Source organism: Stigmatopora nigra, chromosome 18 (genome assembly GCF_051989575.1).
Source record: "Stigmatopora nigra isolate UIUO_SnigA chromosome 18, RoL_Snig_1.1, whole genome shotgun sequence".
Classification (NCBI taxonomy): Eukaryota; Metazoa; Chordata; class Actinopteri; order Syngnathiformes; family Syngnathidae; genus Stigmatopora; species Stigmatopora nigra.
Genome location: NC_135525.1, coordinates 11,271,919 through 11,285,165, shown reverse-complemented (window position 1 = coordinate 11,285,165; position 13,247 = coordinate 11,271,919). Strand labels below are relative to the sequence as shown.

At 39.8% G+C, this 13,247-nt stretch overlaps 2 protein-coding genes across 2 annotated transcripts; one reads left to right on the top strand and one right to left on the bottom strand.

Moving 5' to 3' along the window:
* Positions 1–533: 533 nt before the first annotated feature.
* mms19 (MMS19 homolog, cytosolic iron-sulfur assembly component) lies at positions 534–8,807 on the bottom strand. Its single transcript, XM_077739339.1, has 32 exons — positions 8,422–8,807; positions 7,962–8,066; positions 7,522–7,570; positions 7,202–7,302; positions 6,977–7,062; positions 6,837–6,911; positions 6,691–6,760; positions 6,492–6,620; positions 6,354–6,415; positions 6,116–6,202; positions 5,968–6,042; positions 5,715–5,792; positions 5,512–5,650; positions 5,218–5,372; positions 4,852–4,930; positions 4,632–4,757; positions 4,471–4,552; positions 4,301–4,398; positions 3,918–4,070; positions 3,680–3,835; positions 3,511–3,610; positions 3,034–3,139; positions 2,843–2,914; positions 2,633–2,759; positions 2,471–2,577; positions 2,055–2,111; positions 1,786–1,972; positions 1,577–1,659; positions 1,337–1,501; positions 1,108–1,167; positions 947–1,047; positions 534–848 (listed from the first exon to the last, which is right to left on the bottom strand). Exons 2-32 carry the CDS (start codon positions 8,047–8,049, stop codon positions 818–820), a joined length of 3,084 nt encoding a protein of 1,027 aa, XP_077595465.1. The 5' UTR covers positions 8,050–8,066; positions 8,422–8,807; the 3' UTR covers positions 534–817.
* On the top strand, positions 8,478–11,980 carry ubtd1b (ubiquitin domain containing 1b). Its single transcript, XM_077739338.1, has 4 exons — positions 8,478–9,208; positions 10,465–10,692; positions 10,762–10,919; positions 11,492–11,980. Exons 1-4 carry the CDS (start codon positions 9,127–9,129, stop codon positions 11,759–11,761), a joined length of 738 nt encoding a protein of 245 aa, XP_077595464.1. The 5' UTR covers positions 8,478–9,126; the 3' UTR covers positions 11,762–11,980.
* The last annotated feature ends 1,267 nt before the right edge of the window (positions 11,981–13,247 follow it).

Sequence of the window (13,247 nt, the reverse complement as noted above, 5' to 3'; positions counted from 1 at the left end):
TGAATGAGGGGCCAATCACAGTTTGTTTTTGTTATATCAGAGCAGTTGTATTGTTAAAAGTGAATGGAGTATGAAATCATAATTGGAAATGATGATTTTGTGCTTTACAAAAATACTTCACAAATTATAAAGTGAGTGTGGATGGTGTTTCTATTGCAAATTTTCACTGGACTGAATTTTTTTTGCACTGAGACACTTTATAGTGGAAAAAGAAGACAGTTGATTTTTATGAGTTGAAAATATGTTAGTGTGTTTTTGTGTATGATGTGATGCATATCTGCATAAATTAGTAAGAGAGCTGTTGCCAAAGTTTTGGGGGGAAAAAGAGACGGCATTCCAAACCTGTGAATTAACAAGGCAGTAATTAGTTGCCATGACAACCTGTGACTGATCCCCCACCCCCCAAAATGAGCTGTGCTCTATTCAAATATTGTTCTTTTTAATAAAAAAAACTTCTTACTGAGCTGCATTTTGTGATCCATAAAAAAATCTGAACACATTTATGACCTCAAATGGGGAAAAGATAGTTTCAGTCCATTTGTTTCTTGACTTTAATCCATGGTTAAAATTTTAAATAATATTTTATGTTCCTACTCGCTCATTTCATTCGCCAGAGGAGGCACATTCAACAAGAAAACTGCTTGATACATATTTAAGTAAATATTTACTCTTTTTTTCCCTCAGTTGTGCGTTATGGAAGTATGAAATTTAAGCAGAAAGGCAAAAAAATCTGCAGTAAAATAAGGAAATGTGAATGGAGGACTTGAATCTTCTTTATTCTTGGCATGTGGATGGTTATTTTTGAGGAGAATAAAAATCAACTTCCTCCAGGACTTCCTAAAAAGAACCTTGAAGGGGAAAAAATAATATTTGAGCACAGAGGAAAAATAAAGTAACCAAATTTTCCAAATTTACTGATGCTAATGAATTTGTACTGCATTCGTACCACGCTCCTCGTGCCTGAACCGCTTCGTTTCTGACGAGCCTCTTTTTATCATCCAGCGGTTTGGCCAAGGCTCGAAGTACTCTGGCCCGAAATGGCAACACCTGCGAGTAGAAATTGATGGCGGTTACTACTGGTACTGCTCTGGCTTGGATTCATCTTACCTCGTGTTCAGGGAAGCGGGAAAGAGCGTGGATGCAACGCAGCGTGGCCATCTTCACGTTCTGAAAGACAGCCATATTAGGATTAATATATCTTTGAACTTTTCCACAGATCTACCTATTGGTAAAGTGAGGCGGCCATTTTCCCTGAATGAGTTCCAGTGTATCTCTATTTATTTATTTTTAAAAATATTTTTGTTCCACACAGTTCTAGCTAAGAGTTGTAACCAACCATAGCAGGACTGGACGTGAGTCGCAGGAGCCTTCCCACTAAAGCCTCCAGCTGTCGGACCAGCGCCGGCGGCGGGTCGGCGATGACGGGCTCCAGGCAGGACAGAGTGGACAGCTGGACGCCTTGGTCGGGATACGTCAAAGCCTCCAGCAAGAGTGTCAGCAGCTGGATAGACATACACAAAAAATATATTGGAATCACAACATACAGAGAATGTGGCTTCTTGTGTTGTTGCCTTACCGATGGGAGTTCGGTCACTTGGACCTGTTTTGGTAGTTTGTTGACTATGTTGGACAGAGCCTTCAGGTAGTTGGGTTTTTTCTCTGGAGAAGGCAAAAAAAAAAAAATCCAAATAAATCAAACGTCCGGCTACCAAATGTCCGGCTTTCCAAACGTCCGGCTACCAAACGTCCGGCTACAAAAAAAGATGTTTTTTTTCAAAATTTCACCTTGTGCCGCCGCGTTGAAACCTTGCACCAACTTGGCGGAATTCTCACTAAAGAAGCGTTGGCGGTACATAATGCGCACGTCGGCGTGGCAAGTGCGGTTCAGCACGTCTGGCGAGTCGCACATCAGTAGCGAAAAGCCTTCGGCCGCCACGGGACCCAGTTGGCCGTCTTCCAGCAGTGAGAAAAGCTGAAAAGGGAGAAAAAATAAAGAGAGGAATATAATTTGATATGGTATGAGCTTTAGTCCGCTACTAAAATAGTTGGTATACCTTGTCTGTCAGTGTTGTGTATGCTGGGTGGTAACGAAGAAGTAGAGCCTTGGTAACCTGGAAACATGAGCCATTTTTGTAATACATATGTCGCCATTTTTTACACTTGAATATCTTCTCGGGTTGCTAATAGTATCGATTCTGAAATGTTGTATTTTTATATATTATACAACATATGAATACAGTCTTCCCTCAATTATCACAACTTCACTTACAGCGAATTCACTTGTTTTCCATTTTTTTCTTGCTATTAATCATTAAAAATTATATATACATATTTTAAAGTTCATTAAATTGTAAAAAATCCGCACTGAAACTTGTAAGCAGAAGCCAAATCGAAATATTCGAGGGATTACTGTACAATGCACCTACAACAGAACATTTTCATCATTTATTATCAATATTAAACAAAATACCCAAATCATGAGTGTGTACGCCTGCATTCGAGCACTTGAAGCTTCCAAATTCAACTGGTTCAAGATTCTGCTGATTGTCTTCTGAAGTAGAGCATCCAGAGCCTCACCTAAAATAGAATATTTCAACTTTTTGACCCAAAAACAACTTACAAATGAACCAACCCTCAGGGATTTTGTTGACCAGCCCAGCAAAGCATTTGGCAGCGGACGTGTACGAAATAGGGTGGCTACAAGTATAGCTCATCTCTTCCAGGCCGGAAAGCAGTCGCTCCATTTGGGGAATCTCCACCTGAAAAAATAATATTAATTAATAATTTGATTGGAGTCTTTTGTTTTCAGTGAGTCCAAAAATTGCATTTAGGTGAGACTCACATTGCGAGGTAACGAACACACACATGCCATCAGCAAACAAACCATCTGGGACTGCCTCCAAGACGCCCCCTGCTGCTTTGGGGTAGAACAAATAATGGCAAGTTGGTGTCACAAACCCAAGTAGAGGCATTTGTACAATCCGCCATCCAAAACGTCTCATTTTTACAATGTAAACAGAGTCAGGAGCGTACATTGGAAAGCAACTTGATATGTGAAGGGAGAGAGTTCCCGGGCAAAAAGGAGACGTCACCGTCCAGGAAGAGCGAAGCAAATCGCACGGCTGTCTGGGCCGCCAATCTAAAAATAGCCAGAGGAGACAAGACACCACAACGGGAAGTCAAAACTTGAGCAACACACGTAAACATTTACAGAAAGCTTACAAAGATATCCTCCATTGACCAGGAGTATTTTTTTTTACCAATGCTAACTCATTGGCTAGCACTGTAATTTATTTAGACTATAAGGGGCCACATAGTATTGGTTTGTGAATAAGTAGGGAAATAAAATGTGGGGTTACTATGATTATAAATTTGGAAATATGTTTTTTTGAACAAAACCTGTCAGTGCTATTTTCTTCTATCAATACCAACAAAATATCCACTAAAATGTTCATTTTGGTGATCAAATGTAATGATTAATTGGCTGGTTAGGCAGTTGTTTTTACTTACAAAGGTTGGAGTCTGCAGCAGGCCGTGCTGACGACATCCACCATCCCAGAGAGGACAACGTCATCCCCCAGAGGACTGTGATGAGCAGATGAATTCTCTTCTGAAACAAAATCTGAAAATATCAGGACACCATCCCTGCACAGAATCTAAAAATTGAGCTCTCACACACCCAGAAGCGCCGCCTGCAGCGCTAGCGATAGTAGCCGCGGGATAACGCCGTCATGGAAGCATCGCCCGGAGTCCCGGTCGTCTTCCACCCGCTCGGCTATTCGTTTTAAGCTCCGGCACGCCAGCACGGCCTCCTCCAATGAGAAACCGGCTTCCCCTGGAAAAGACATTTTTTCTCTGTAAAACATGATAATTTTTGCCAACACTATCAAATTTTTCACGTTTTTTTTTTTTTTTACCAGAATGTGCTGCGGCGAGGACTTCCAAAAGGACAGGCACAGTCTCTTGAGCCACACTTGATTTAGTGGAAATGGCCGCCAATGCGGACAAACAGCGCGGCCGCACTAAAGGTTGTTTACATTGCGAGGAATCTCCATCTTGCGCCATTGACTCTGTGTGTGGGAAATGATAAATAAATATTATGTTGGGAAATATGGTAAATATTTGGGGTTAAGTCACTGAATGTAAAAATCTTTATTATTTGGGGACCAAAAAAAAACAAAATAGGCATTAGCTGTGTGCTAGCTAGCTAGCTAGCTAGCTAGCTAAACGGAGCTATGATGTAGCAGACTTCATGTTGTAGGTTGTAAAACCTCTGTAAATGGTTGATTGCCCGGGTTACCAGAAAAGAGGACTTTCTTTATCCTGGGAATCATATTGGTGATGAAAACAGTGGGGTGGAGTTCCGCGAGGCCTTCCGCGCAGGCGACCACGGCCAGGCTGTTGGAGATGGAGGGACGGTCATGTATGGTGGTTGTAATTGGGTGCAAAAAAACCTGAAAGTCAGCTGACCTGACTTGGTTGTCATCTTCTGTCAGTACCAGTTGAGCCAAGTGATCAACGGCTAGTTCGATTTGCGAATTTGATAGCAGACCTTAAAATAAAAAATACTTACAAGGATTCATTTGGGAATGATTGGTCATTTTTTCTTAAATGTGTTAAGCGGGCCTCACCATTTTGCCGAGCTAGCGAAAGAAGCACAAACGTGGCGGTGACCTGAAGACTGCCGTTGGTCTCCGATAGAGCGGCGAAGGCCACGCAACACAATGACGAGCAGATGCCAGAAAGCACTGGTTCCTCTGAAGGGGGTAGGAATTAAAGGAGACATTTTAAAATGGTGACAACTCAACTTCATCTTGGTTATTTGAAAGAAAAATATGTCATGTCACTCACCTTTTTCAGAGGATTCGCAGCTTTTGACGGATTGTATAAACTTCTGCATGACTTCTAATAAGGTGCGTCTTTGGGAACACTGTTCAAAAGGCAATAAAAAAGCTGACATGTGTATTTATATATTGATTAGGGAATAAATATAAATTTTAAAATATATATATAAAAAAATAAAAAAATATTTATTAATTGCCATATATTTTTAATGTATTTATTTATTTATTCATTTATTTATTAACTTACTTATGACCTATCTATAAATGTCTAAAATTTATTTTTCTGTGTCTGTACTCTCTCCATCTTGCTACTATGACAATGAAAGTTCCAAAATAAAGTTATCCAATCCAATCATATTGATTAGCAACCTACCTGGTTTCTACTATTGTATTGCTCAATGAGCGCAGGCATGACTGCTGCCGTTATGATGTGACTGGCCCTGTAGGAGGCGCGGCAGGCAGCCTGCATGAGTTTGGCGCTGGGCCACACCAACTTGAGGTCTGGCTCACATAAGTGATGCTTGCAATCTGAAAAAAAAATCATCATTTGATCATCAACGAGTAGCTGCCCAAGTTTGGAGCCAAAATGGCCGTTCTGAGGAGTTTGACCAAACAGTTTCCTTTGCTGACTCTTGTTATGACAGTCAAATTTTAAACATCTACACACCTTTGATAACCATATCCAGGAAAGTGCTGAGGGCGTCTTCAGAAGCCGAGTCCAGAACCGAGCGTGAAAGACAGGATGCGATGGCGGTGAGTGCAGCCAGGCCCGCCGACTCGATTTTTTCGCTCGACGTTTGAAACACCTGAAAAGAAAACAAACTTCAGTCACATATTTAGAAACTTAACGCATAAGGTGAGATGCCAAACCTCTTTGCGCAGGGATGCCCACAATCCCTCGAGGAATTCCGCCAAGTCTTTGTGTTCGTAGAGTGCCACGCAAGCGCCCTAAAAAATATAAAAATGTCATGACAATATCATTGGTGACAGAGATGCCAAATTAATTAAATCAGATGTCCCCCCTGTATTGTTTTATAAGTATATTAAAGTATAATTATTGATGAACCTAACTATAAACTAAAATGGACACCGGGCCTATCCCTGAAAGAATGAGAGTTCTCACCAAGGTTTGAAGGGAGTCCAGCTTGGCGCTTTGAACATCCGAATCCAGCTTCTCAATGATGAGGGGTAACAGAAACTAAGAAAATGGCCAATTGAAATGAAATCAGCCATGACAGATCCATTTGAAGGTTAATGTAGTATGCAAATACCTCAGCAAATTTGGGAGTCCCCGCCAGGACTTGTCTCAGTTCTTGGATCAGTTCGTCTCTGGTGATACCGTGGGGGTCATTGGGAGGCTGAAAAAAACAACAAAAAACATCAAACCAAAACCTCAAAAAAAAAATAAAGAAATTCCTCAATGAGCCTTTATTCCAGATTTATTCTTAGGTCATACACAACTAATTACTTGTATAATTACTTTACACCAAAAGAGTGAAAATAACTTACAGGGGTGAAATCAATGGGGAAATAGCAGGACGTCACTTCGAAAAGTTCCTCTGTAAATTTCCCTGCATTGACATTAAGCAAAAAATGTTGACAATAGCCATCTTTCTCCAAAAAGTTTTATTTTGCCATTTTTTTCACCTAAATTGTAACCTCTGTGGACAATCTTCTTAGCAATTTGGAATGCTAAAAGTAAGTTTCGAGGGTCCCTTTCGCCGTCCATTGACTGGACAAAACCGAACACAAAGTCTGCCCCCAAATTCTTCAATTCTGTGGACAAACATTGGAGTTAAACACACAAAAAAAGTGACAGCTGTTCAAAAAATATAAGTATTATTACCAGTTTCTCTTGTGTCCATTACATTGATGAGCATTTTATAGACAGCTGCTCGGTCAAGTAGCGTCAATGACTAAGCAAAAATAGCAAAAAAACAAGCAGTTCAATCAAGTTTTTTTTTTTTTTGGCATCCCCAAATAATAACTCACCTGAACATGGACATCTTGAAACACAGACTTTAATATTGAAATAGCTGCACCAGGAGGCAACATGGGGCATTTTGTCTGGGGAAAATAAAAAAAAAAATCGTAATAAACCTATCATTAATTAATGTGTATTAAACACTAACCAGTATTCCGAGACCCTGTAAAACAGGTGGCGTGGTGACATAATGGTCTTTTAGCCGGTTTTCGTAGAAAGCTATGAGGACTTCCACTAAAAAACACAGATATTATCTTATAGAATAAAGGAATAGGATAATATTAAGTTTATTTTGGTTTCAGTGCAATGTTGTGTTGTGACACACAAACTAAAATGGCATCCACAGCTGTTGCCAATAAATACAAAATGGCACCTTCTTTCTCTGTTAGGTTTCCGTAGCAGTCCTCCAAGACCTCTGAAAGTAGTTTGACTCCTCTGGCCCGAGTTTGGGGCTGTGTGCTGGTCAAACTTAATCTACAGGCAAACCAAAAGTTTAAACTTATTTTAAAATGGGAAAAACAACTACAATATGAGACAATTCTTTCTGGTTCAAAGACTAAGCGCACCTTGCACCGGCCACGAGCTAATTGCATGTCTAATGTAAATAAAGTTTCGTCGAAATGTGTAAAAAAAACACAAAGAAATAAAGAGAATATGCTATTCTATTGAAGAAAATAATAAATAACAGCTCACCCCAAAGCTTCGACCAGTTGTAGAACCGTGAATTCTTTATTTTTGATACCTGAAAACCAAACCAAAACAAACAAAAGTAAACAAACGCGCCATTTGATAGTACACACGTGAAAGAGGAAGTAAAATCAGGCGGGTCAAAAGGTTGGAGTTCATTGACAGTATGCTAACTAGTAACGTGCACTTAATCTTTAACCACGCGACACAGAACTCTCTTTTCAATATGTCAACCCCCCAAAGCAGTGTTTGGTGTATAATTATTCCACATTTGTATGAAAAACAACCAGCTGGTAAAAAATGTCATGTGTCATGCAGTTCATAACGAAACAGGATGTTGAGATGCTAAGTTAGCTAGTTCACCACCATACTCTTTGCACCAACTTAAAAGAAACGGTAAAAAAAGGTATTCATTATAGTGCCAAATTGTAAACATATTTCTTCACCTGAGGCTGTCTCTTTGGCTTTGCTGTCCTGTAACCCCGAGACAAATTCCTCCACTAGTGACACCAGCACGGCACTTTCTTCAGCCATCCTGCCTCTTCATGCCACTGGAATGACGCATGCGCGCAAAGTTGAGCGGCGACATGAAATGTCAAACGAATAGTTTATTTTAAACGAAGCACACAGACACACAGTGTAAATGTAACCATGTTTACATTTAAACAGAATATATTTGCCAAAAGATAATTTAACTTATACGTGTCGCTTATTTCATGTTTATATTTAAACAGAATTCATTTGGGAAAAGACAATTTAACTTATAATTTACACTTAATTCATGTTTTTATAATGACTTCAGGAACAACGCTTATTTTACTAAATGGTCATTTATATGTATTTCCAATTGTCTTATTAGAACAGTTATGATAATAATACATAGGGAAAAGCGATTATTGGTTGTACCTGAGTTCGCTTTGTCGTGAATTTTGCAGTTATTGAATAAAAAGCCCAAATCCCCCGATTCCCTTGAACTCGTCATCATGCCGTATCCAAAACGCATGCGCAAAAAAGTTCAGCTGAGTAGATAGATCTCCGTCAGTAACCTTTCGCAGGCAGAGAACCGATTTTAGGATTTAAATGGGAAGCTGACAACTAAATATGCGTAATAGAAAAAGATCCACGGAAGTGATCGTGCATGGCGATGATCTGTAGACGGTCAGGAAAATAACTTTGTTGTGGGGGGAGGGGGAGAAGCACCACTCGCTCTCCAAGTTTGTTTTCCTGACGCGGAAGCTAACTGGCTAACGTGATTAGCAAGGGTCGAGAAAAGTGAACGATCTGTCAACACCACAACGACGGACACTTGGGAACAAAGCTAGTTTTGATGTGATGACCTAATATTCTCACCCGGCGTTTTGACAGAATCTCGAGTCGCCCATCAAAGTCTTTGAACGGTAGTATTGTGGCCCACGAGTTGTGACGCTATTTCATTGCGTTTGAGCACAAGTGATTCAGGTTACGCGCAGTGATCTGACCACCGGGGCTTGCAGCGATCGGACCCGATCCGCAGCCCGTCCTCCCCGCTGGGCTACGGTGTTTTTTTTTGTTATGGGGCCCCTGCAGAGTTGGTAGGACGCTGGCTTGCAGAGTGCATCCTCCTCACTCACCATGGGAGGATGTGTGGGGAGATACTGGCAACGATGGGATGACACTCAAAGTAGAGCATCGTCCAGGAATGGTGGACGAGGAGGTAAGAACTAGATCCTGCACGACTTTTGTTTGTATACATCAGTTTGTCAACTTTGCCATTGTATTTCCTCGTTTTTGCAAACTCCAAACCAGCTTTTGTAGGGTAGAAAAAGGGCGACATACTAGATTATTTCCCTTAGCAACATATATGTGCTCATTATTAAAATATGCTGTCATGCACACCCTAAAATGGGGTTGTTTTATTAAAGAGAGGAACTGTAATACAAAGAATGTTCTCAATGGGAATACCTATGATGTATGACGTCATTATTTTTGGGAAGGCTTAATTTTTCTATTCCCTTTCCGGGATTTAACTCTCTTCAAAAGATAAACAGTGGAGTACTCCCAATTTTTCTTCCTCATTTGTAAGTACAGGAGCACTTAAGAAAAGTAAATATTACACCAGCAACCATACTTTAATATAATTACAAGTGAAATTTAAAGGGGTTATTGTTTAGAAGGATGAAAGTGATGTAAGATAAATAAATCTATCAATCAATAAATAGGTATAAACTTACAATAATAATACACTACTCTGACTTCCGTACTCCAAACCAGTAGGTGGCGATAATGCTAAAATTGGGCAAGTGTAAAGCTACAATTTAGCAAGTGTAAAGCTACAATTTAGCAAGTGTAAAGCTACAATTTAGCAAATGTAATGCTACAATTTAGCAAGTGTGTCAAGTGAAAACTGGAGTTTAACCCAAATAACTTTTATTCCCACTTTGTAACTTAGAATTAGGATAAAATAAGCTAGTTTATAAGGCACAAGTGTGTTAAGGGTTAAAAAGTTAGCTTGCTTTTCTTATCTTTAGTCACAGAAGGTGGAAGTGCTATGATGATAAGATAAATTCCATTAAAAGGAAAGTAGTCCATACTCTCTTAGCTAATCCTTTATCTTTGTGTTCTTTTTATTTCTTCTTTTCTTATGGACTTTATTGATGGTCATTATATTGACCTTTGGGCATTTTCTCTTTGTTTTGGAAAGTTTGTTTGACACTCGTACACCCTGACACCATGTCCTTGTCTTCAAGCCGGCAGATTGTTAAATAATTAGTTTGAAAGAAAGGCGACCTCTCTTGCTCTTATTTTCCGTTGCCAATAGAGCCGTCCTGGGAGAAGAAAGGTATCAAGATATCAAACAAAATTACAATTAAGTTTAGTGTAAAGTTTGATTCAACTTATTTTTGAGTGTGTCTGCATTGTAATCCAATTTGTTTATGTTACGAGCACGTTGCTATGTCTTTCTGTCCACAGCTCGTAACCAGCCGCTAAAGAAAGAGCGCCCCAAATGGAAAAGCGACTACCCGATGACGGAAGGGCAGCTCCGAAGCAAGCGGGATGAATTCTGGGATACGGCGCCGGCTTTTGACGGCCGCAAGGAGATCTGGGATGCCCTGAAAGCCGCCGCCGTGGCTCTGGAATGCAACGACCACGAGCTAGCCCAAGCTATCGTGGACGGGGCTAGCATCACGTTGCCGCACGGTACGTGTTAGCGCCGCAAATTTCAAAAAAATGGCTCGAATTGGCTTCTCAAACGTCTTTTTTTGGCAGGCGCTTTGACAGAGTGTTACGACGAATTGGGGAATCGCTATCAGCTGCCGGTCTACTGCTTGGCTCCGCCCGTCAACCTCATTTCGGAGTGCAGTGACGACGATCCGAGTGACAGCCCTCAACTTTCGGGCGTGGCCAAAAAGGAATTTCAGCTGAAGGTATGACGGGAGTGACAGCCAATGGCGTCCAAGTTGTGATTGAGCTATCGCTTAAAAGTTAAGCTAGCAGCAACAGGCTAACCGTAAAAGAATCAAAACTGTAGCTATAGTACCGGTATAACAACAAGAAAATGTTTTTTTATGATCCACAAAAGGAAAAATGGCCATAAAATAAATGAATAACAAATAAAATAAATGAAAAATAAAATAGCTCAATAAATAATAAAATAAATAAATAAATACATAATAAAACTAAATGAGTAAACAATAAAATAAATGGATAAATAATAGAATAAATAATAAAATAAATGAATGAATAATAAAGTCAATGAATACATAATAAAATAAATGAGTAAATAATAAAATAAATGAGTAAATAATAAAATAAATGAATAGATAAATAAATAATAATAATAATACATAAACAAATAAAATACATAGAAACCATTGTCCTCCCAAAAATGACACTGTATTCCGATCACGGCTATACGAAAGCACCCCCCCCCCCCCCCCCCACCGCTCCCTCAACCAACCACCATGACAACCAACCCTTTCCTCCCCTACCCCGACAGGTGCGGCTATCCACGGGAAAAGACCTGCGTTTGAGCGCCAGTATGACGGACACAATCGGCCAACTGAAAAAGCAACTCCACATCCAGGAGGACATCGAGCCCACCCACCAACGTTGGTTCTTCTCGGGGAAGCTCCTGACGGACAAGACGCGTCTCCAGGACACCAAAATCCAGAAGGACTTTGTCATCCAGGTCATCCTCAACCCTCAGGCTCTCCTGAGAATGTCACCCACCACGTCTGAGGCCACGCCCCCCGCCGAGCCGGAATAAGGGTGAAGAAAAAAAAAACAATCTTGTAAACTTTCTTATATTTTGGAAAATAAGTTTTTTTTTAAAAGAGAATTTTGGTGCCTTCTACAAGAAAATAATCAAGGGTTGACATCCACGTGGAGAGTTGAAATGCCCTTTTTAAAAAGTCAGATCAAGCTTTTGAACAAGTTTGTGTGTATGTGTGTGTGTACAGAAATATATTACAGTTACTTTATTGAATATTCTCGACAGGAATTGCAATATATAGCTTATTCAGGAAATTAGGAATTCCTATCTAAATAGGATGCAATGTCTGCTAGCTATGCTATGCTAACAGGAGCTTTTTTCTCTCTTTTATTGAATCTATTACAAGTCCAATGACCCTTTGTCATTGTGCCACCATTTTTGAACACAATTATTTACCACTAGGAATCGTTAAATCGAATACTTTGCATCATTTACATCACAAAAAAAGTCTTTATTGTGATTATTTCCTCATCCCTGAACCATCTCAACCCCAAAATAGCGCATTAGCCTACTGCTAATACCCATTTTTAGCTGCTATTTATCTTAAATTCAAATGCTATCCATTTCAGGTTTGATTTTCTCTAAAAAAAACATGGCTTCCAGATATTTACATGGATAAAGTTCATCTTTTCCCACATTAGCATAGCAAACAACCCGCACAATTCCCACTTAAACAGGGGTAGTTCTTCAAAAACACCCATTTTTTTATTTTTAAGAAGACTACACCAGCAAAAACGAATACTTTCTTGCAAAAAACTTGCTTTTTGCCAGCTGGGATGGAGGAAAATTAAAAAAAAAAGTCTGAAAGCCAATGAATAAATTTATTGCTATTAAATAGCCGTGTGGTGAATGTTCCTATCTGGAAAAAAATCTCCCTAGCAACAGCGCAATCATCCTCAAAGTTAAATGTAAAGACTTTTTGACAATCCCTTTTAAAATGAGCAAGCGACATCATTGTTTTGCAATGCTTTGTTTTTGGAATTCTGGCTCACATCTGCTATGATTTAAATGAGGTCAGTGGCGGAAACGCTTTTTGAACCGCACCTCCTTTTCGCAGTTCTGCCGTTGGGATGGCTTTCTCACTCGTAATGTGCAAAATGTGAATAAGCGTTTATAATCCGTACGTGCAATAAATACACGATAGAAGTCGTCTGGGGTAACCGCCGATCTGATAAAAGCCACCATTGGTTATCGAAACGGGAGCGGCGACGACCTTTCTGCGTATGAGTCAGCTATTTGTTGACCTTTGACACTTTGTTTCTAAGTTGTTGCTCGGAGCTCTTTTTTTGGGGTGGGGGGAATAAAAATTAAGATTTATTGAAAATGATTGATGTCAGTGTTTGTTTTGTCAATCAAAGAGCTTTTCAGAAGATTGGAATTGGGTAATTAAAAGGTGCTGCTCAGAAATTGAGAATGCTGTATTAAAATGCGATTGCCACAATAAACCACAAGAGGGTGCTAACTTGAAACAAACACTTCT

Excerpts from the sequence above, each read along its gene's own strand:
- mms19 (XM_077739339.1), bottom strand. The coding sequence starts at position 8,049 with ATGGCTGAAGAAAGTGCCGTGCTGGTGTCACTAGTGGAGGAATTTGTC. Across the intron at positions 1,973-2,054 it reads ACACAACACTGACAGACAAG|CTTTTCTCACTGCTGGAAGA; the intron begins GTATACCAACTA and ends CTCCCTTTTCAG. Across the intron at positions 849-946 it reads GTTCAGGCACGAGGAGCGTG|GTTCTTTTTAGGAAGTCCTG; the intron begins GTACGAATGCAG and ends TTCCCCTTCAAG.
- ubtd1b (XM_077739338.1), top strand. The coding sequence starts at position 9,127 with ATGGGAGGATGTGTGGGGAGATACTGGCAACGATGGGATGACACTCAA. Across the intron at positions 9,209-10,464 it reads CAGGAATGGTGGACGAGGAG|CTCGTAACCAGCCGCTAAAG; the intron begins GTAAGAACTAGA and ends TTCTGTCCACAG. Across the intron at positions 10,693-10,761 it reads TAGCATCACGTTGCCGCACG|GCGCTTTGACAGAGTGTTAC; the intron begins GTACGTGTTAGC and ends TTTTTTTGGCAG.